This window comes from Mytilus trossulus, chromosome 1 (genome assembly GCF_036588685.1).
Source record: "Mytilus trossulus isolate FHL-02 chromosome 1, PNRI_Mtr1.1.1.hap1, whole genome shotgun sequence".
In the NCBI taxonomy this organism is placed as follows: domain Eukaryota; kingdom Metazoa; phylum Mollusca; class Bivalvia; order Mytilida; family Mytilidae; genus Mytilus; species Mytilus trossulus.
This window is the reverse complement of record NC_086373.1, coordinates 71,168,426-71,191,211: the sequence shown is the minus strand read 5'-3', so window position 1 is coordinate 71,191,211 and position 22,786 is coordinate 71,168,426. Positions and strand designations below refer to the sequence as shown.

At 30.7% G+C, this 22,786-nt stretch overlaps 1 protein-coding gene across 1 annotated transcript; it reads left to right on the top strand.

The window, feature by feature from the left end:
* Positions 1-20,922, top strand: LOC134683837 (protein zyg-11 homolog B-like). The gene is made up of 14 exons (XM_063543150.1): positions 1-123; positions 6,481-7,383; positions 7,741-7,840; positions 8,203-8,343; positions 9,874-10,050; positions 11,065-11,118; positions 11,857-11,967; positions 12,205-12,346; positions 13,412-13,482; positions 14,089-14,151; positions 14,713-14,910; positions 15,294-15,346; positions 16,113-16,210; positions 18,298-20,922. The coding sequence occupies exons 2-14, from the start codon at positions 6,530-6,532 to the stop codon at positions 18,465-18,467; spliced, it is 2,232 nt and encodes a 743-aa protein (XP_063399220.1). The 5' UTR covers positions 1-123; positions 6,481-6,529; the 3' UTR covers positions 18,468-20,922.
* Positions 20,923-22,786: the final 1,864 nt, after the last annotated feature.

The following is a 22,786-nucleotide window of genomic DNA, read 5'->3' as shown; positions in this document are numbered from 1 at the left end:
TGAAAAATATCCGGTTTTGGCAGGAAGACAACTTTTTGTGCATGGATTATCAAATTCCTTGTCAGATCGATCTAATTTTCATTAGAACATCATATTTTGAACATTTTGAAGTTTAATAATAAGGTTGTTGTCTGTTATAGAACGTAGATATTTATTCTGAAAAATTGTGCGCAGGTCGACCTGTCATAAGAAGCAACAGGCTGTTTGGCAGTGTTGCAAGCAAACAAACTTACATGTAAAAATGAATTAACATTCGGTTACGTCACATGAAATTAAAAACAGAACTAAAATTCTTATTGCAACTAACAATTGGTAACAAGTAAATATATTGCATATTATTGAAATCATGAATTTTACCACAAGCACTTGTTTCTGTCCATGGAAAGGTTGACTACCCATATTCAATTTTGGCTGGACCCTCCCCCTAACTCTGCCTCTCATACAGATATGTGGATGAAATCAGCAAATCATTCCCCTGCCAATTGTTGTAACATTACCAAGCTAAGCAAGAATTGTGTTTGTTGTTCATGTTGGTCTGTCAAACTTCTTGTTTTCCTACATAATTGTATATACATGTACATGGATACATGCCAACTCATACTTTCGGCAACTCGTACTCAGCCAACTCGTACTTTCGGCAACTCGTACTTCTACCAACTCGTACTTCTACTAAGTCGCACCCAATATTTTTTTAGCATTATAATGTAAGTTTTCTATAGTCCAAATAATTATGAAGTCTTGAAAGGCTATTATAATTTTTTTCTTTGACGCCTTACATCAACGTCATAATGCTGAATCCGCCAGTTTCGGTTGGACTTTGAGAGCATATTTTGCTCTCAACTTTGAGACCCAATTTAGCCATCAAATTTTCATTGAAGGCTAAAACAAAATGCATTTATAAAAATTCTTACCTTTTATGTGTTTGTTTGTGCAAAATATTTCCAATAAATCCCTACAGAAATAATAATATAAGGAACAATTCCATCCGAGGCGGGAACATGTCGACTGCATTTTTTAAAACGTATGTCTCCCTTTAAGGAGATTATAAAATAATTTTTACACCAAACTCGGTAAAACCCAAATTTCCGGAACCATTGTTTTACATTATCCGAAAATTCAGGTCAGTAAAAATGTACCGAGTTTGGTTCAAAAATATATTTTATACACCTAAAATGAAGCAGCTTAAGGAGAAATCAGCTAAACGTTTTAATAAAGCATCAAATTCCTTCTCAAAGTCCAACTGAATATATGAGTTTGGCGTTATGACGTCGATGTAAGGCGTCAAAGAAAAAAATTATAATAGCCTTTCAAGACGTCATAATTCGTCAAAGAAAAAAAATATAATAGCCTTTCAAGACGTCATAATTATTTGGACTAAGTTTTCTACGTTTATATCAGTAGATATGGATATTTTAACTCCCTGAAGTATCCCAGTGCACCCTGAGGTAGATCCATAGAATATGAAAAGGATGTTTTTTTACTGAACATTGCGTTGAACATGTCTTAGTTTTTTCGTGTTAGTAGAAAATGTTTTTAACATTATAATGCTGCATATATTATAATTTACCAGCTGATTTATCTACTGATAGGATTTATATCTAAAAAAAAATCCTCAAGTGTCAAAGTGTGCTCGATCCTTAGAATATTTGAAGAGATTTTTTACTGAATATTGCATTAAACATGTTGTTTGTTGATGTGTTAACACTTTCCTGTAAAAGTGATGTTTTAGTAATGTACTTTGTATGACCTTTTGTTTGATATGCGACAAGCATACATGTACCCTCTGAAACTTTTTGCTTTTTACACTTTAAATGACCTCATCCGCCTACATTTTTGAGATCGGCAGTATTATATATGTGGATGGTGATTGTTTATTCTACTTTTAACAAATCCATTCTATTTTTGTAGGTATGTTATCCACTAATGACCACTGATTAGCATATTGTGTACTCATAATTATGTTAATGTGCATATAAAATAAATTGCTGTCCAAACAATTTCAAACAATCAATTCTAAGGAATACTAATGATTATAACGATTAGCATTTTATAAGCTTATTTAAAATAATTATGATTGAATTTTATTAACAATGAAAGTTGTTTTTTTATTTGTATTTTGCTATATAATGATATACGAAAGAAAGTTACAATAACTATGCATATAAACTTGATAAATAATATCAAATAAAACATGGTTACGAGTTGGTAAAAATAGGGTACGAGTTGGTTGAGTACGACTTGCCGAAAGTACGAGTTGTCGTGTACCCTATATACATTGTACATGTAGGTATCTGAAAATATTTCACTGGTCTGTGCTGACTTCAAGATAATGACAGATATTAACTAAATTCATGTCTTTTTTTTTTTAAATTGGACAAACAAAGTTAAAATTAATACTTGTAGATGTTAAAGATTTTGTCATGACAAATGTCATAACCTCTTTTAATATAATACTGAGTCTGTGTTCAAATTCACAATCTGTTTTTATTATACGACCGCAAATTTTGAAAAAATTTTCGTCGTATATTGCTATCACGTTGGCGTCGTCGTCGTCGTCGTCGTCCGAATACTTTTAGTTTTCGCACTCTAACTTTAGTAAAAGTGAATAGAAATCTATGAAATTTTAACACAAGGTTCATGACCATAAAAGGAAGGTTGGTATTGATTTTGGGAGTTTTGGTCCCAATATTTTAGGAATTAGGGGCCAAAAAGGGCCCAAATAAGCATTTTCTTGGTTTTCGCACTATAACTTTAGTTTAAGTTAATAGAAATCTATGAAATTTTGACACAAGGTTGATGACCACAAAAGAAATGTTGGGATTGATTTTGGGAGTTTTGGTTTCAACAGTTTAGGAATTAGGGGCCAAAAAAGGGCCCAAATAAGCATTATTCTGGGTTTTCGCACAATAACTTTAGTTTAAGTAAATAGAAATCAATGAAATTTAAACATAATGTTTATGACCACAAAAGGAAGATTTGTATTGATTTTGGGAGTTTAGGTCCCAACAGTTTAGGAATTAGGGGCCAAAGAGGGACCCAAATAAGCATTTTTCTTGGTTTTCGCACCATAACGTTAGTATAAGTAAATAGAAATCTATGAAATTTAAACACAAGGTTAATGACCATAAAAGGAAAGTTGGTATTGATTTTGGGAGTTTTGGTCCCAACAGTTTAGGAAAAAGGGGCCCAAAGGGTCCAAAATTAAACTTTGAATAATTGGGGTTCTTTGATATGCCGAATCTAACTGTGTATGTAGATTCTCAACTTTTGGTCCCGTTTTCAAATTGGTCTACATTAAGGTCCAAAGGGTCCAAAATTAAACTTAGTTTGATTTTAACAAAAAATGAATCCTTGGGGTTCTTTGATATGCTGAATCTAAAAATGAACTTATATTTTTTATTATTGGCCCAGTTTTCAAGTTGGCCCAAATCGGGGTCCAAAATTAAACTTTTTTGATTTCATTAAAAATTGAATAAATGGGGGGGGTTCTTTGATATGCCAAATCTAACTGTGTATGTAGATTCTTCATTTTTGGTCCCGTTTTCAAATTAGCCTACATTAAGGTCCAAAGAGTCCAAAATTAAACTAAGTTTGATTTTAACAAAAATTAAATTCTTGGGCCTCTTTGATATGCTGAATCTAAACATGTACTTAGATTTTTGATTATGGGCCCAGTTTTCAAGTTGGTCCAAATCAGGATCTAAAATTATCATATTAAGTATTGTGGAATAGCAAGTCTTTTCAATTGCACAGTATTGTGCAATGGCAAGAAATATCTAATTTCACAATGTTGTGAAATAGCAAATTTTTGTTTAATTAGAGTTATCTTTCTTTGTCCAAAATAGTAAGCAAGAAATATCTTGTTGCAAGATTTTTTTTAATTGGAGTTATCTTTCTTTGTCCAGAATCAACTTAAATCTTTGTTATATACAATATACAATGTATATTCACTTTTTACTACCAACTGATAAATTTAAATAATCTTTACCATTCAGTGTTAACAAGCAGTTTTTTTACATCTTAATATTTTATGATGTATTTAAATGAGTAGTTATTGTTGCAAACTCCATTAGAATATTTTAATTGAGATTAGTTTTGGAATAAGGGAAAGGGGGATGTGATTAAAAAATTGGGTTCAATTTTTCTTATTTGGAATTTCATAAATAAAAAGAAAATTTCTTCAAACATTTTTTTGAGAGGATTAATATTGAACAGCATAGTGAATTGCTCTAAGAGAAAACAAAAATTTTAAGTTCATTAGAACACATTCATTCTGTGTCAGAAACCTATGCTGTGTCAACTATTTAATCACAATCCAAATTTAGAGCTGAATCCAGCTTGAATGTTGTGTCCATACTTGCCCCAACCGTTCAGGGTTCAACCTCTGCGGTCGTATAAAGCTACGCCCTGCGAAGCATCTGGTTTACATTGAAATGCAACATTCTCTTTTTGATTTTGCTGCAGTCATATAACATGTACATGTACAAAGTTAATGTTTCATCTGGATCCTTATTTTACAACTACATTGTAATAACTTTATGATATACATGTTTATAAGAATACTGTGTCTGTTATAAACAAGCAAAGATAGTATATTCCAGCTACACCTTTTAGATATGATCTGTAATGATCAATTTTCATAGATCTAGGTAGGCTACAACTTAGATAACAAAAGATAAAGGTTGCATTTCTGTAAATATTGACAATGCAATGTCCCATAGGAACTCCTTTTACGGCTAAAACTGTACCCCTTTTACTATGAAGTTTTAAAAAAATCTTATCCTAGAATTGAAAATTGATACAAACCACATTTTTTTTCAAAGGTAAAAAAATAGGGCTGTGCAGCATATTTTCAACATTTATATGCCCAGAACTTCTCAGAGTTTAAACTAACACTAATTTTCTTAACTACCCCTACCTCCAATGAAAGGATACCACAGATTTAAATGTAAACAATATGCACATGTTTATTTACTGGTAACATTGCAAAGTTATGTCTCTGCGAGATGGAACACAGCAATAATTACTGGAAACCAGTATGTAAACAAAATGAATTTTCTATGAATATTCAAGTTCTCCCAAAGAGAGGCATGTTTGGAAAAACAGCTGTATTTACAAAGTGCAACCTATATAAACATTTATTTTAAAAGAAAGCTCTCTAAAATCAGTTTTTCTTACATTTAAACTCATTTCTTAGAATTATAGCCTTTAATAAATCACTGTGTATACTCTTAAGTTTTTCTTTACTCTACATTTTATACCCCCTCCCCTGTTTCAATTTTTAAAGAATTTAAAAACAAGATTTAAATTATTGCCAGCTTAGCTTACATGTATATGCATATTCTAATATGACGTTCTTCTTTAGCCTTAGGTACAAAGCCATGTTCTAATTTGAATAGAACATGGGCTGCACGTGATTGACGTCATAATTGAAATTACAACGTCAGATGAATTTTGAACAAGGCCAGAGATCAAAATGGCCATTTTTGTTGGTGTTGCTCGCTAGTAAATTAAATAAAAACATTCTAAAAGTAAGTTTAAATGTTTCTGTTCTTTTTTTATTGATAAACTGCTGATTTTCTATAATGTTTTTGGTTCATGAAATCAAAATGGCGACATTTCGAGTGTCTACTATAGGTCCGCTTCGAAGTACAAAAGTTCAAATATTCCTATTAGAATCGAAATAATTCTATCATGCTATGCTCATTTTAACATGGGTAAGCATTATATTTGTAAACATTTAATACCTCGCTAACGCTCGGTATAAAGATATTAACAAATATAATGCCTACCCATGTTAAAATGAGCATAGAGCATGGCATGAAAGAATTATTTCTTAATTTTCTGATAAAAAATGCCTAGAACCTGTTTAATTTTTTTTTGATAACATATTGAAAGCATATTAGAATACTATAAATGTAATGTTTAGCAGTTAATCATTCCAACATTCAAGATTATATAAAGTATCCAATCCAGCCTCTGTCTCTATTCCACATCTTACTGTATGCCTATATGAACAAGTTCACAATAAAAACAATAGGTAGGTCTTGTTGTAATAGAGGCCATTTTGGATGATGGTCAGGGAAATTTGGACTGCCACTGGAAAATGATGGTATTTTGGATAAGGACAGAAATTTTGCCTTGCAACAGGCCACCTACAAAATGTACAGACCCCTCAAAGAGTTGTTGTAAAGGTTACCCACTTCGTCAAGCGTTTTACTGCCAGTTGAGAGAAGACCAAGTGACCATATTTCTATTCCCCAGTCACCCTTGGGGGTAGGAACATTGAGAAGACTAACATTATCCACAATATATTTTGAACTGAAAACTAAGGATTTAGCCATTTCTGATTATATGTGGCAAGCTCTTAACATGTCTAAATCATAGATGTTTTCAAAGTCATATTTATATGTGTAAATTTAGTATTTATGTTTATGCATGTTATACATAAATTTAAAATATAAATTGTATTTTTTTTAGGACTAAGGACATCAGGATATGTCTTGGATTTCGTAAGAACAGTAGCAAAATGTACGATACTCCAGTCAGCCTGCAGGGCTGCTGTGTAGACTTTATATGTGAGAATCTAGAGGCATTATGTGATGTCAATCCAGTGGATTCTCCACTTCCAAAAATGACATTTAAAGACCCTGATGTGTATTTCCATGGAGATTTGTCAGAACAGCTTTTGACAAAGTTATGTGACAAAGGAAAGTTGACTGATGATACATTAAGTCTATTTAATCCTAATACTACAAGCTTAAAAAGAGTATCTATTCAGAATTCACAGCTAACTACAAGAGGATTGAGAACCCTTCGTGCACACAGAATTTTAGATCTTGAGATTAAAGGTCTACGAACAGTAACAGTGAATGATGTGATTGGTTGCCTTGGAGAATGGACACTTTCACATCTAAAATCACTGAATGTCACACATAGCACATTTATGAATAGTACTAACTTCATAGTAGTGATTTCATTGACAAAGCTACAAAACTTGCAAAGTCTGAACGTTAGTCACACAGAATTCAATAATCATGGCCTGGAGATCATTGCAACAGATCTTCCTGGCCTAGAACATTTGGACATCTCAAATACACGTGTCACAGATATATCATCAGTTAGAAAGTGCAAAGACAGATTAAAATCACTATCCATCTACAATATACGTCCACTAAATGAGGAAGAAGTTATTCCCATCCTCTTTGAGATGAAGCATCTAGTTCACTTAGATATTTCAGAAGATCCATCAGTGCAGCCGCTTCTAAACTTACAAAATGGAAGATTTAAAATTAAAGCGTTATTAGCTGTGCCATCTTGTTTACCATGTCTGACATCTTTAGATATTTCAGGAAAGGAAGGGGCCAATGAAACAATGATCAGGTAATATGCTATAAATTAAATGACTCCATGAAAATTATTTGAACTATATATCCTGGTCAACAACATTTAATCAGGCCTGCCATTTTAACGTTTTGCTCTTGCCCAGTTGACTACTGTCTTACATTTATATGTCTTATACTGAAAAATAGAATAGAAAATGACGTACATGTAGTTCTGATTTATTTTAGATTTATTTGCTTTAAAAGTATCTGTCTTGTCCTTTATCATGATTACACTCTAACACAGACTATTTATCCTGATTTGTGATCTTTCATTTTAAACTTTATTAACGACAATTTGTTTTGTTTAAAGAATTTTGAAATGATTGTAATTATACTGTGTGAACATTTGTTTTAGGGATTTTATGACAACACACACTATGAGATTTGTAGGTGCAGCTTTAACACCTTACTGTGAATATGAAATGCTGGCAGATGAGATAAACACAGATATTGTTGTAAGTTTATTGTTTTCATATACATGTACTCAACTAATACAAATGATTGTTCTTATTTAAATTATTTTTGATAATTGGATAAATGATTGATCCAAGTTAGCAATCATTAAATTCATCACTAAATTCATGACATTTATTTTGATAAAAAAAAATATGGAATTACAAAATGTATAAATACTTTATTTTGTTTGTAGTTACTTTTTTATGTAAACATATATATCAACATCACCTTTCATATTTTTTTCATTTCTTGATTTATGCATGTACGTCTTGGAAGTTGATACAAGATTTAGGAATGTTTGGTTTCTAGGCTATTCTCAATTTGGTTTAAACATGTTTTAATATCATTTCTGTTTGTTAAGGTGACTGGTGAAGCCAATGAGAAGCAGATACTAGAAGCTCTAAAGAGATATGTGTTAAGAGCAGTTTATGTTCAGAAGTCTCTATATACACTGTTTAGACTGACTCAGGTCATGGTAGAACCTAGAGAAGATATAATAAGGGTAAGTGTCCAGAGTATGGCAATTCCCATGTGACAAATGTGGGGTGCTCTTTTTTTCCTGGGTTTTGTAAGTTACATGTAGTTGGTTTAAAATTGAGAATGAAAATGGGGAATATGTCAAAGAGACAACAACCTGACAAAAGAGCAGATATAGAAAGCCTTTGCTGCAGACCATATGAGTGGTGTTTGAAGAATGTCATGACCTCTGTATGTGAAAGGCCACTTTAGTTGTTGTCTGAAAGAGAAGTTGTAGGCTTTATCAGTATAAAACTCATTTACATTTGAACTGCTGACATCAGGGTTTCCGCTGGCGGTCGCCATTTTCGCAATTTGCGAAAAAATAATAATTGTGGCGATTAAAATTCGTCATTGGCGAAAGAATTTGGCGAAAGAAATATATAACGATTTATTTTCAGCCATCTTGTTTATTTACTTTTTTTCGGGTTTCTCGGACTTTACTGATCAGACAATACTCGAAATTTACCTTGAACTCGTTAAGATTTTGACAGAAAATCAATAATCAGCTGATTGCATTCATAGCTATCGACATCAAAGGAGTAATTAACAAAGGTGCTAATTATATGATATGACAAAATGATATAGTTAAATGGCTTCTGTCATGTGTCACAAAGGGGATTTATAACCACTTTGCAAAGCACGTGTTTGAAGCAAAATTTTTACGCTTCCTCTCCTTCTTTTAATGATAGTCCAGAAAAAAAATTGTTGTTATGACGAAAAATGTCCAAAAGCAAGAAAGGTCTCCGATTTAAAACTTTATCATTTAACTTTCATATAGATCATTGATTTGAGTGGGTACTTCAAAGTCGTTTCAGTTACACACGTGTTTCAAGCATATAGTTTTACTTATTTACGATGGTCTAGAAAAGAAAACTGTCGTTATGTAGAAAATCTATTCAAAAGGTTGGCATGAGATTAACCCTTCAATGTAATGACTACACCTTACACGAGGGATCAATTCAAAGTGATGAGATGCTTTGTTTTGTTTTAAAAATCACTTCTTATTTAAGGGGGGGGGGGCTGGAAAAAAAGTTGAATTTTAAAAGAAAGATGTATTTGTGTAACTTGGCGAAAAAATAATAAAGTGGCGAAAAATATATTGTTTTGGCGAAAGAGGTGGCGAAAAAAATAATTGACCCAGGGGAAACCCTGGCTGACATTATATATGATAAACTAAGTACTGGTATTCAGCACACATCTCCCTATTAACAGGTAATCAGATCACATACATTTGTACACAACAAACTACTATTATACACATGAAACAGTTCACACACTTTTGTAAACTCAAAGGGACTCATTAGTCTTACTCAATTAAAATATTTTATGTGAAATATGGAAATGCTCAGGATATAAAGGGACAATCTGTCAAATATTACCTATGTGATATATACAGGGAGATATTTTAGAGTGTCAGAAACATCTACCTTCACCAACAGTGAATGTGAGGGTTAACAACCAAGAGTGATAACAATCTGAACTACCCATGTGAAATGTGGTTTTATTTTCACAGCTTGTATTACCAGCAATGAATGGACATCCTAAACAATTAGGTGTACAAATGGCAGCCACAGCATGTTTATATAACTTGTCTAAAGGAGATGTCGGAATGAAAGTCCATCCAGCTTGTCTGAAACATGTAGTCAATTCTACACTGTCAGCCATGGAAAACTTTCCCAATCATCAACAGGTATTTCTTGTACTTCTTTTAACCATACATTAAGATGACATGAATATAACAAACCTATTTGACACAAAAGCAAGAGTCAAGAACTGTTAATAGACCCTAGAAAGAAAAATAATCCGTGTCAAACCTGGACTCGTTTTCACAAAAAAATTATGACTTAGATTGGTCTTAAGTCATGAACAATCATTATAATTATACCCCCGCTTTAAAAAAGGGGGGGTATACTGTTTTACCTCTGTCTGTCTGTCCGTCCGTCCGTAGGTCAGTCCGTCCGTCCCATGAATATTTTTCGTCGCATTTTTCTCAGGAACTACAATACAAGGATTTCTGAAACTTGGTTTCAGGGTTTATCTAAGTCAGCTATACCGTGTGATGCGTTTTCAGATTGATCACTTGACAACTTCCTGTTTACCAAACACTTGTATGATTTTACACATGATAGCCAAGTTGAAAATTTTCGTCACATTTTTCTCAGGAACTACAATACAAGGATTTCTGAAATTTGGTTTCAGGATTTATATAAGTCAGCTATACCGTGTGATGCGTTTTCAGATTCATCACTCGACAACTTCCTGTTAACCGAACACGTGCATATTTTTACACTATTAATATTATCCACTTGCGGCGGGGGTATCACCAGTGAGCAGTAGCTCGCAGTTACTTGTTGTTTTTGTGAAAAAGAATCCTGATGTCTCAAGCATAGATTTTTATGATTGCATGGCCATAAACAGACCATACTTCTGTCAAACAAATGTTTGTTATATTTTTCTAAATAGATTCACCAAGATGAATGTGTGAAATGTCATATTCATTATAAATAACTGAATTTTATTTGCTCACACTGACTGCAAAATTGATCAAACACTTGGAGAACAACATTTCACAGACGGTGGTTTTGATTCCTTCAGAAAACTAACAAAAATTATTAATTAACTGTATCTGATAATAAGTTAGGTACATATATATAAACTGTTTATAATAATAAGAACATGTGTTATACCTGTGATATTGTTTTAGTTACAGAAAAATGCATTGTTGACATTGTGCAGTGATAGGATACTACAGGATGTGGTAAGTAGATGGCTGACCAATCAGATTTATTCAGTCTTTTTAGAATCTTGCTCTTTTCTTTAGATGCAATAGTGACTGATGAAGTTAACAAGTAGGTCAGTTTGTTTTCTTTATATGTTACAATAAAGCTGACTTTCATCACACATGTACACCTGGATTAAAAATAAATGGAAAAATTGTTGAAAAGAATTTATCTAGATGATTTCTCAAACATGTATTTGTTTATATACTTAAACACAAATTGTTGGAATATAAACATCATTTACAGCATTTCTATATCAGTGGTGAAACAAATCACTAAAGATATCTAAATAAAATATTAATATGAGGTATTAAAATTGCCAATGAGACAAAATAAAGATCAAAGATTAAATATATGAACAATCTGAGCTTAAGGTGGTACCCAACACTTTCACCAAAATTAATTTGGCTCGTTTAATTTTCATAAAATTTCGATAAAGTATTAACTTTGATCCTTTGACAAAAATATAAAAATTTCAAAAAATTTGAACCAACCGTTGTATCAGAAAAATTACACTGGGTATATAGCAGTTTGAAAAACACTTATTTTGATCATTGAGAAGCTTAATATTCCCTTAAACAACACAATGTAATTAAAATGTTTAGTTGATTTTAAAGAGTTATCTCCCTGTAGTGTTAGGTACCACCTTAACATACATCCTTCACAATGTACATGTTTAATAGCGTACTCTGACACAAGGATATATATTTTTGTAGACATTTGATAGATATAGATGTGCCAGACTTGTAATGGAGTGTCTGTGTCAGTTTGATGAAACATCTATGAATAGGATGTCTGTTGCTATTTGCTCAATACTTGCTGCCAAGGTAAGTTGCTACCATTGAAATCTTTTAATAGAGATTTTGACCTTTACCTTCACCTTCATTTCATTACTTGACATTTGAAAAAATTATGACACTGCTTCAACCATATTTATAATTAGCCATTGAAGTATAATATCTATTTCATAGATAGAACCAATCAAAAGATAATCAACAAAAGTAGAAGAATAGACTCAAGAAATCTGTCTTATGTGTATGAAATAATAAGTAAATTTGTTTCAGATTTCAACAGAACAAACATCAATGCTTGGAGCCAAAGCGAGATACATGAAAAAGATGTTAGAACTTGTGAAACAGAAAGTAGAAAATAAAGTTATAGATATAACTCTGAAGTTTACACTTAGTGCTTTATGGAACTTAACAGGTAAACACATACACATCTAGGTAAACATTTACTCATATAAAACTCTTTAGTCTTACACTACATGCTTTATGGAACTTAACAGGTAAAAATTTACACCTATATAAACTTCAATGCAAAAGTATAGGTGTTCAGTGACTATGGTGATCTTGACATGTTGAAATTTGTATATTTGACCGAAATTTACATTTCTATTCAAGCCCCAGTCTGACTCCAAATGATATGTTTGAACCCATCAGCATATTTTTTGTAAGGAATCTTATAAGGAAAATACCTCTTTGGGAAAGACTGGCTTATATTGGAATATCAATGACATGATATCATAACAATGTAATTTTTAGTTATTCATTAAACTGAAGAATGCAGAAGGTATCATTCAAATATGTAATTAAATTTTATAAATATATCACTAGTCAAATATATTCATAAAAAATCAGGCATCAGTAAGATTTAGAATATGTTATGTTAAATTGCAATAGTTGACATGGGAGATAATCCAAAATCATTGATCTTTAGATATTGATCTTGTCTATCTTCCTTTAAAACTATACTTCACCAAGTATTTTTTAGATTGATTTATAGAGATCTTTGCAGCATGCATAGAAAAACATCATTTTAGAAGCAATAGTTCAAAATAAATTATTTGTAATTTATTTAGAAATTCAAAAATTACTACCTATCACCTTTCAAATGACAATTACAATAAAAATATGTATAAGATTCTTAGAAAGATTTTAATAATATTAATGATGTGGAATTCAAGTCTAACAGGATTGACCAGAAATATGAATAAAATGCAATAGAACAATACTAACAGTCAAGTCACAGTAATGCTAAACAATCAAAAATAAAATCATTGAAACGTCATGTGCAAATCTTAAAACTCAATATCATTACTTTATCAGAAACCAAGATATTAAAATTCGTAAATGAGATACAAAGTATTACATTTGAAATATTTTTATAATTCTGTGAGTCATACAAACACCAGTTGTAATTATATCATTGGTTGTTTTACTGCTGATTAATAGTATTTAATTATTTATATTTATTTTGTCCATGTTTTAGATGAGTCTCCACCAACATGTCATGTATTTCTGAAGGAAGGAGGTTTGGATTTATTTATGGAAACATTACAGGTCAGTTGTATAGAATAGATGATTAGTATCTAGAGATGACTTAATGATGTTATGAAGGAGGTTAATTCATGCAGATTAGATATAAAAGTGATGTGTGAGCTTGAAGGCTGGATTTCATCTACTCTTTCAAAAAATTGACAGTACCTTAGGTCAATGTGCATCTAAAACTTTATCAATTAAAATGATTTTTGAGTTTCCAAAATCAAAACACAAAAGATACCATATATCTACATATAGGAAACAGAGGGCTACTAAGAGTTTAGTTTTCAAACCATCAGTGGATTTCAACAAATTGATTTTTAGTGTTAAATCGTTTGTCTTCTGTGCAAATAATCTTGTTATTTTCTTTGTTATCAACTGTATATAGGATAACAACTATGGAGTTCAAAATACAAACAAAATCCCTTTCCCTAATAGTGTACGTTAAGTCCCTTAATGCAGCAATCATGTAAACATTTCAAAAGACTTAATAGTTATATATGTTAGCTTATATAAGTCAACATAAACATTTAGGTTAACATTTGATTTTTATCAACATTATTTAAAGAAATGGGAAAATCATTAACCTGTGTACAAGTAACATACATACTAAGGGTTATCTTACAGGTTGTCAGTGAAATGGAACCAGACACAAGAACACAAGTGGAAACAAAAATACTTGGACTGCTGGTAGGTATACTCTTTAAACAATTTCTGTTGAACTCATCTAATATTATATGAATGCTGTCTGAATGTTTGGGCATCACCATTTAAGTTTCCATACAAAATCTTTTGAGCAAGTAGGAATATCTTTTTCGAGCTTTGCATGTTAAAAAAAGACCCCTGTTGATTTTGGCATTGATAGGTCAAATTTCAAGGTCATGACAGCTATGGATTGAATTTTGGTTTCCAAATAATATGGTTTTAACCATATGTTCAACATTAATATAACTTGGTTAGATAATGTCCAATGGAACGAAGCTAATTCTTTTGGTTTCAGGGTCAATGGTCAAGTTCAATTTAGGCAAATTTTCTATTTTTGTTTGTTTGTTTCCAGATGGTATTTTAGAATAATATGGCATTAAATATTACATCTTGATATTGAATAATAAATGGGATATTGTTTCAATTTAAAAGACTATTCTCAAACTGTTAATGTATCACAGAGACAAAATATTTGTGTTTGTATGAAAGTAATTCATGTATAATTTATAGTTGAAATCTTGAGTGCAAATTTTAATTTTGTTTCAGAACAATATTGCTGAAGTAAAAAATCTTCGGGAAGCCTTGATGAGAGATGACTTTATGATGTTAGGAAGGAGGTTAATGCATGCAGATCAGATAGATGTAGGATACTTTGCTGCAGGAATTATAGCACACCTAGCCAGTGATGGTCCTCAGTCATGGCTTGTAGGAACTCCAGAAAGAGAGGAGTTATTAAATGAATTAGTAAGCAGTTGTAGCACTTTTAAAAAAATCAATCTATAACTTTAAGGGTAAATCTTTTCAAATTTTTAGACATTGTTATTTCAAAACCACAAATTTTGCTTGATTCATGCTGACCAGGCAACTTTCATAATATTACGACTATAAAAATTTCATGTTGACCATCTCCTCTCTAATTTTCTATTGGTAAAATGTGTTGAATGCTTGTTTCATTATCATTTATATGAACTTTTAAATCACAACCCATATATTTTGCCTTCTAATGAATAAAGTTTTGACCCATTAATTTTGTATGCTAAAAATTAGTAAATGCATCATAAGACTTTATTATACCATAATTACTCTGTCAGAACATAACCATATATGATATATCTCTTAATTTGTAGGGTGAAGTTGTTCTGAAATGGGAACAACCTAGTGGTGAAATGGTGGCATATAGGTAAATATATACAGATACCAAATAATCAGAATGTAAGGGGTACTCAAAAACTATATAGTAGAAAAAGAAAAATGAATTTTTTTTATCAGTCTCTGTTTATTTGACACTTAATGCACCTTATGCAGAATAATTTAGTTTTGATTTTCAGTGAAAATAGGTGTTGATTGAAATACTGATGGACACATGGGCACATCCATCAGTGTAATCCAACATATGGATGTCTTTCGTTTATAATATTGTGTAAACCATATTATTTAGATAAAAACTACGACGAAAGAGATAAGATATCACTGATGATTGGAAGGGGGAAAAACATTTTTCAAGACAGAACAAAATTATGATTGTGTTTAAGGAATACATTTATAGGAAATATTGAAAGTTTACAATAAACTTTGTTGTCCTCATATCAAAAGGGTATCATCTTTAATGCTTGGTATATTTCATTTTCATGCAAAGAGAATGCTGTCTATATTCAGAGGTCAAAGTAAAAGCTGACGTCTAGGATATAGATTTACCCTTGTAATCATTTTAAATAGTAAATCACTTACATAGTCTCTTTCAAAACTTAAAATAGACCATTTTCAAATGAGAGTAGATAGTGCTATTTAGATCTATACAAATGTACATGAGTAGTTATTCTAATTCAAGAAGACTGTCTATAAAATCTTGTGGTTTGTTCAGGAAGTTCAACTGTACATTTCCTGGGTTTAAAGCAGTCTGCATGTATATTTATAATTTTAAACAATATTATTGTCATTGTTTTCAGGTCTTTTAAGCCCTTCTTTCCTTTACTACGATGCAAGACAGCACCCACTGTACAGTTGTGGGCTGTGTGGGCTATTCAACATGTGTGTACTAAAAATGGTAAGTTTTATGTGATGAGCAATACAAAGAAAACAAACTGCTAGTCTTTAGAATTATATTTAAGAAATTTGTTTCATATTCTTTTCATATTTATGGTTTAAACTATTATACAAAAGATCTAGTTATCTCATCATTCCTTGGATTTTTAATTTAAATTGTTTTACCAATTTATTTTATATTTAACTTTCAAATTGTTACCTAGAAGCAAAGTTCTTATAAATAAATCTATAAACATTGATAAATCTGAATTAAAGAAATATAAATAATCTTTTGAATTAATTTAAGATTAAATAAATCTACAATTATTGGATAAAAAAAAAATTATGCCGGTATAAATCATATTTTTTTTTATAATATAGGATTTTGCTATATTTTTTTATAAATGAACTATTATATACTTAATAGAAAAATGAAATAAAAAAAATTGGGTCACCGTTCATTTAAGCTCACAATCTGCCTCTGAAAGAAGCATAAATTTTTGTGTTGAACTAATCGGAAAAATAGAGGTAATATCGAAATAAATAAAGAACTAAATTACAGAAATTGCATAAATTTTACAATTATTAACTTTATGTACAGCTTATTTCAAAACAATAATAAAAAATATAGGCCATCGATGAGTTCTAAAAGATATTTCAATTTTAATGCCAAAAGATGGCATTTTTGCACCAAAGGGAGATAATTTGGAGCTTTTTCAATGATATAAACATTTTAAAGTCATCTGGGGCCAAACCAAAACAATTTTCTTGGTTTATTGTCGAGCCTGCAACTTTTGTTGCAGAAAGCTCGACATGGGGATAGTGTTCCGGCGGCGGCTACGGCGGCGGCTACGGCGGCGGCGGTGTTAGCTCACTTCTTAAAAGCTTTATATTTTAGAAGGTAGAAGACCTGGATGCTTCATACTTTGTATATAGATGCTTCATGTTACGAACTTTCCGTCAGTCACATGTCCAATGTCCTTGACCTCATTTTCATGGTTCAGTGACTACTTGAAAAAAAAGTTAAGATTTTTTGTAATGTTAAATTCTCTCTTATTATAAGTAATTGGATAACTATATTTGGTATGTGCGTACCTTGCAAGGTCCTCATGCCCGTCAGACAGTTTTCACTTGACCTCGACCTCATTTCATGGATCAGTGAACCAGGTTAAGTTTTGGTGGTCAAGTCCATATCTCAGATACTTTAAGCAATAGGTCTAGTATATTTGGTGTATGGAAGGACTGTAAGGTGTACATGTCCAACTGGCAGGTGTCATCTGGCCTTGACCTCATTTTCATGGTTCAGTGGTTATAGTTAAGTTTTTGTGCTTTGGTCTGTTTTCTTATACTATATGCAATAGGTCTACTATATTTGGTATATGGAATGATTGTAAGGTGTACATGTCTAGCTGACAGGTTTCATCTGACCTTGACCTCATTTTCATGGTTCAGTGGTCAAAGTTAAATTTTTGAGTTTTGGTCTATTTTTCTAATACTAAATGCATTAGGTCAACTATATTTAGTGTATGGAAATGATTTATGATCTATTTGTCTGTTACGCAGGTTTTATTTGACCTTGACCTCATTTTCACAGCTTATTGTTCAGTGTTAAGTTCTTGAGTTTTGGTCTGTTTTTTTGAATTTATAAGCAATAAGTCAACTATATTTTTGTATTGAAGAATTGTTAGCTGTACATTTCAGCCTGGCATGGTTCATCTGACCTTGACCTCATTTTCATGGTTCATTGATCAATGTCTTGTTTTCTTTTTTAATGTTGAGTTTATGTGAGAGTTGTAATAAAGCTTTATATTTGGTCTATCAACATATTTTTATATCTATGATAAGTAAAGAAGGCGAGACATTTCAGCGTGTGCACTCTTGTTTTTTTAACCATATCATGAGGTAATAACTAATAGTGTAACAGAAAAAAATTGTAATGAAAAAACAAATGTTTATTTTTTTGCTGAAATTTTTGTACCCTTAAAAGAAGAATCCCAAAACTTATACATGTTATTGAAGTTTTGTTGTACTTTGTTCAATACTTTCTATATCCTAAGAATTAGAAGGACTAGTTAGCAGTATAATTATACGAAGTAAATTGTTTTTCAGGAAACCGTTATTGTCCCATGCTTGAAGAAGAAGGTGGTGCCCATATTTTAAAACAAATGATTGACAATCCTGAGTCACATGACCGTGTTGTTAAGATTTCCAAAGATATACTCATTCTTAGCAGAGAAAACAAGGCTCAAGCTCAGAAGAAGCGAGAAAAGAAAAGATAACATAGTCCTATTTAGAGCTTCAATTTTATCTATGATATTTCCTATTGGAAATGTGTACCTTCTGCAATTATTTTCTTCCTCATTACTCAGAATGGGGAGGAACTTTTTGTGAAGATTGAAAATATGTAAATAAATGTTAAAGATTACTGGCCCAACATGTATTTTGTTCATTTTATGTTATGATGTTTGTTTCCCTTGATATTTTTAAAAGAAAATAACAAGACATTAGTCATCATTGAGTTAGTGTTTGAAATGTTTTCTTTATACTAAGGTCTTAACCAAAAAGTTATGTAAGAGAAAAACAATTTGATACTGACTGTAACAGTTTTACTATTCAACATGATTTAGTTCAATTTTTCAAACTCAATTTGAATCTTACAAAATGTCTTAAGTTACAATTTAAGTGCTAAGAAATGAAGTGCTCTCAATGACCTGATCAAGTCTGAGTGTATGATGAAAGTTAGTTCTGGAAAATTTAATTTATTTTTTATGTTTGATATATCTACATAAGCAAGTTTAGTTAAGAAATGAGCTCTTAAAAAATAATTTCACTGGTAATATTATACTATAAATGGACTTGTTTGAAATCAAGACTAAAATCTTTGAAATATTATCAATCATGTTTACATATGAAAATTAAGAAAAATGCTCAAACAATCATGATGTTTATTTCATAGTATGTAAGCCAAAGGGTATTATTTTGAAATTGATGCTATTTGTGTTTATACTATCTTTATTGTTCATTATGCGGAAACATCAATGCAAGATTATCATTTATCTGTGAAGTTTCATACCCTTGTCCCATTTTAATTCATGATATTACAGTTCATTGTTGATTGGTTTTTGGTCATTATATTCATTCCAGTTTGTGCATTAGAATGATAAACATAATGTTAGCTTGCTGATATATGTAAAAAGTGCTCCAATTATATACCAGTTTCATGGTCATCTGGGGTTTTTCCTCATCTGTAACAATCATTATTCCCAAACAGCAATTTATTTATTGATATTTCAGTTTATTCTTCTGTATGTAAAATTTCAGTGAGTTGATGGTGAACCATCTTCAGTCGTCTGCATATGCTTGACAGTATTATCTAAAATGCATTTATAACAGAAGTATTCTTCAACCTTAATTAATTGGAAAATACTATGAAAGGTATTTGAAAATGTCAGTTTTAATGAAAGTTTTTGGTTCTCAAAAATAATAGTGTCAATTTTTTTTTTTTAAATAAGTTATTTTATAAAGTGTCCCTATGTAATTATTGTAATATCATGGGTACTTATTTTTTGTCATTTCAGTAAGAATATATTCCTGTATGAATAAATAAGTAATGCTTTTTTATGAGATAATTGTGCTGTTGTACTTTTGGATATTGAACTAGAAACATAATGACCATTTCTTATTTTCTATAAATTGAGATAATTTAATTTAAATGATGCAAGCTATTTTAATAACTGTAAAAGTGATTAATTTTGTGTTTTACAATGTACCTAAATTAAATCATTTTTTGTAATGCATACTTTAATGAAAACTCAATATGGAAACAGAAAAAAAAATTCAAGGGTTTTCATGAAAATCATTTTCTAATGTGTCATTTTTGTATCATTATGAATCAATCATAAGTTAATGTTGAGTTCAAAATATTGCAGTGCCCGATGTCTCTATGATCAAATTACAGATTTCATTTACAATGTTTGTGACATAACTTCAATATAAAAAAGAAGATTTGGTATGATTGCCAATGAGACAACTTTCCACAAAAGACCAAAATGACACAAACATTAACAATTAAAGGTCACCGTACGGTCTTTAGCTTATACAATACATATTGTCCAAATTTATTCCAAGTTGCAGTCTGATTTTTTTAGCTGTATGTACTTTGCTGAAGTTGGTTTGTAAGAAGCAAGTGCAGTATTTAAAATCATTCTTGCCATTCAATTTGTGTGATTAATATTTTCATGAAAAGGTATTAAACACCTAGTTATCCAAATTAGTAGTTTTCATAGTTGCAGTCTGTATTCGTTTTATTGTAATGTGAAATTCCTTTTGCTAGTGAAAGGTTATTTTTTTTTATCATTGTTTAAATGATTTTTCAACTATTGATATATTTTTAGAAAAGAAAGTTTACTGCTTTTGTAAGATAAGTGAAATGTAAAAATATTAAATCATATGAAAGGGAGATAATTTTCATTGTGCTTAATATTTGAAACATATTAATGATCTTGCTATTTAATAGTCTCCCTTTAATGTAATGTCTTTCAGTAGACATAACTCTAAAAAAAATATCAAATTGATTTTGCACAGTACTATGTTAGATAAACAAAGAAATAATTCATTAATTAATCACAGAACATATCAAATGTCGTTATGATAGAAATTTACATATACACTAATGGTTTCCAAACATGTCAAATAATTATGGTCAAACACTATGTATAATAAATTAATATGTATAATATTATGTTTAATAAAATATTGAATCTGAATCTGTATATTATTTACCCTTGACTTGTCTCTGTCTAATAACCTTTCACTAGCAATAAAAAAAAATGCATCAGCTGATCATTGTGAAGAGAAGAATTAAAACTGCATCTAATTAGTCAAACGGTATATGAATTGACAAAAGCCTTTTGTATCAGAAAATTGCATGTAGAAGGTACACATTTGTACTGTTTGTTCAAACACAAATAATGTTATTTATATTATCTTATTTCTAACAACTGCATTTTTTGTGGCCAACTTGTGGATTGATTCACCTTTATGGTAAATGTTTTAATATTCAGTAAATTTTTAAATCATTGAAAAGCATTGCATTGATATATGTCATCAGAGTTACATGTCACACTATGATGATGTCAAATATTTCAACTATTTTCAAAATTACCCCATTTTTTAGAATGGTATAGACACCCGATAATGATTTAACAGATGCATTAAAATGAGACAAACATGAGTAGGAAGCTGTTTTTAATTTACACAGAGTTTAAAGATACCATTCTTAATTGTATTAAATTGCATTTTCTTGATGAAATCAAGGCAAAGAATATGTCTTTTAAATTATAAAAGATAGAAACTCCTATAATCTTACTGTGGAAAAAAAGTGGTGAAAAGGATAACATACTGATCTGTAATAGGTTATAACTTTAAAATAGCAATTTAGAATTTGGTTATGAACATAAATGGTATGACGAAGAGAGATGATGTAACAGCTAGAATTAAGTATGTTAATCTTGTTATAGTTTATATCATGAAATACTTAGAGCAGTGATTTACAAGAAATATTTTTGTGATTTTGTTTCTTTTGAACATCCATTGTTAAATGTGTTAATTTTATGTCATATATATTTTGAAGTTGTTAACTTATAGTCATGAATAAAATGGATTCCACAATAATGCATTCAATACTTTAAACAGATCTTATACAATATTGTTCAGTCGTACATTATGGAATGAGACAACTATTCACCAGAGAACAAAGAAGGATGTACTTTAGAGCACTGAATAGCCTTCAACAATGAGAAAAATCTTTACTTACACTTGTAGATTTAATAGGCCATGGCATTACATAACTATTTCAGATAGTAACCAATAAGAATCAATGGATTACAGCCTAGCGACTTGGGACAGACATACAAATAGGTTGCAGGGTTTAACATGTTAAGTTATGTTTATATTTTAATTTATAGGAAGTCTTTTGCCTACAAGTATCACAAAAAGTTGTCAATATTGATGACTAATGTAAATGAGGTGATGGTAAGATGAACTCTGCCAAACTTCCAAATCAAATCCAACATTCAAATATAGTTGACCTTTTGCTTATCAATGCTTGTAGTAAAGAATCCAGCTGTACAATATTACACATTGTTGGTCCATGACCCAGATTTTTTTTTTACCAAATATAGTTGATCTAATGAACAGACTTAATTGGGGAATGTTTTCATTGGACACATATGGTGGCCCCACTTGCGTATAACATTATAAATGGAATTACTCAAGAACAGTAAAAGTGACACTACTTAAATTGGTACTTGGTCAAGAGTTTTTATTGATAAACATTGTGTATAAGTTTCATAACATTTGGTTGAAGCAAACTGATGTTAGTAACAGAACAAAAAAATCATCAATTTTTCCTTTTGTAAAGGGGCATAACTCGAACATTATAAGTGATGCCACCAGATTCAATTTCACCTGTGTTTTGTCGATATGAAGTACAAGTTTCACAAGATTTAGTGGAGGAAAACTTTAAAGTTAGAGAATGAAAACCATTTTCAGGACCAACCTAAATACGCACAGACAAGGATAAAACATAAGACTGACA

Bases quoted from the DNA above. Each gene is read 5' to 3' on its own strand.
- LOC134683837 (XM_063543150.1), top strand. From the start codon at position 6,530: ATGTACGATACTCCAGTCAGCCTGCAGGGCTGCTGTGTAGACTTTATA. The intron at 7,384-7,740 runs GTAATATGCTAT...CATTTGTTTTAG, and splicing joins GCCAATGAAACAATGATCAG to GGATTTTATGACAACACACA. The intron at 10,051-11,064 runs GTATTTCTTGTA...ATATTGTTTTAG, and splicing joins ACTTTCCCAATCATCAACAG to TTACAGAAAAATGCATTGTT.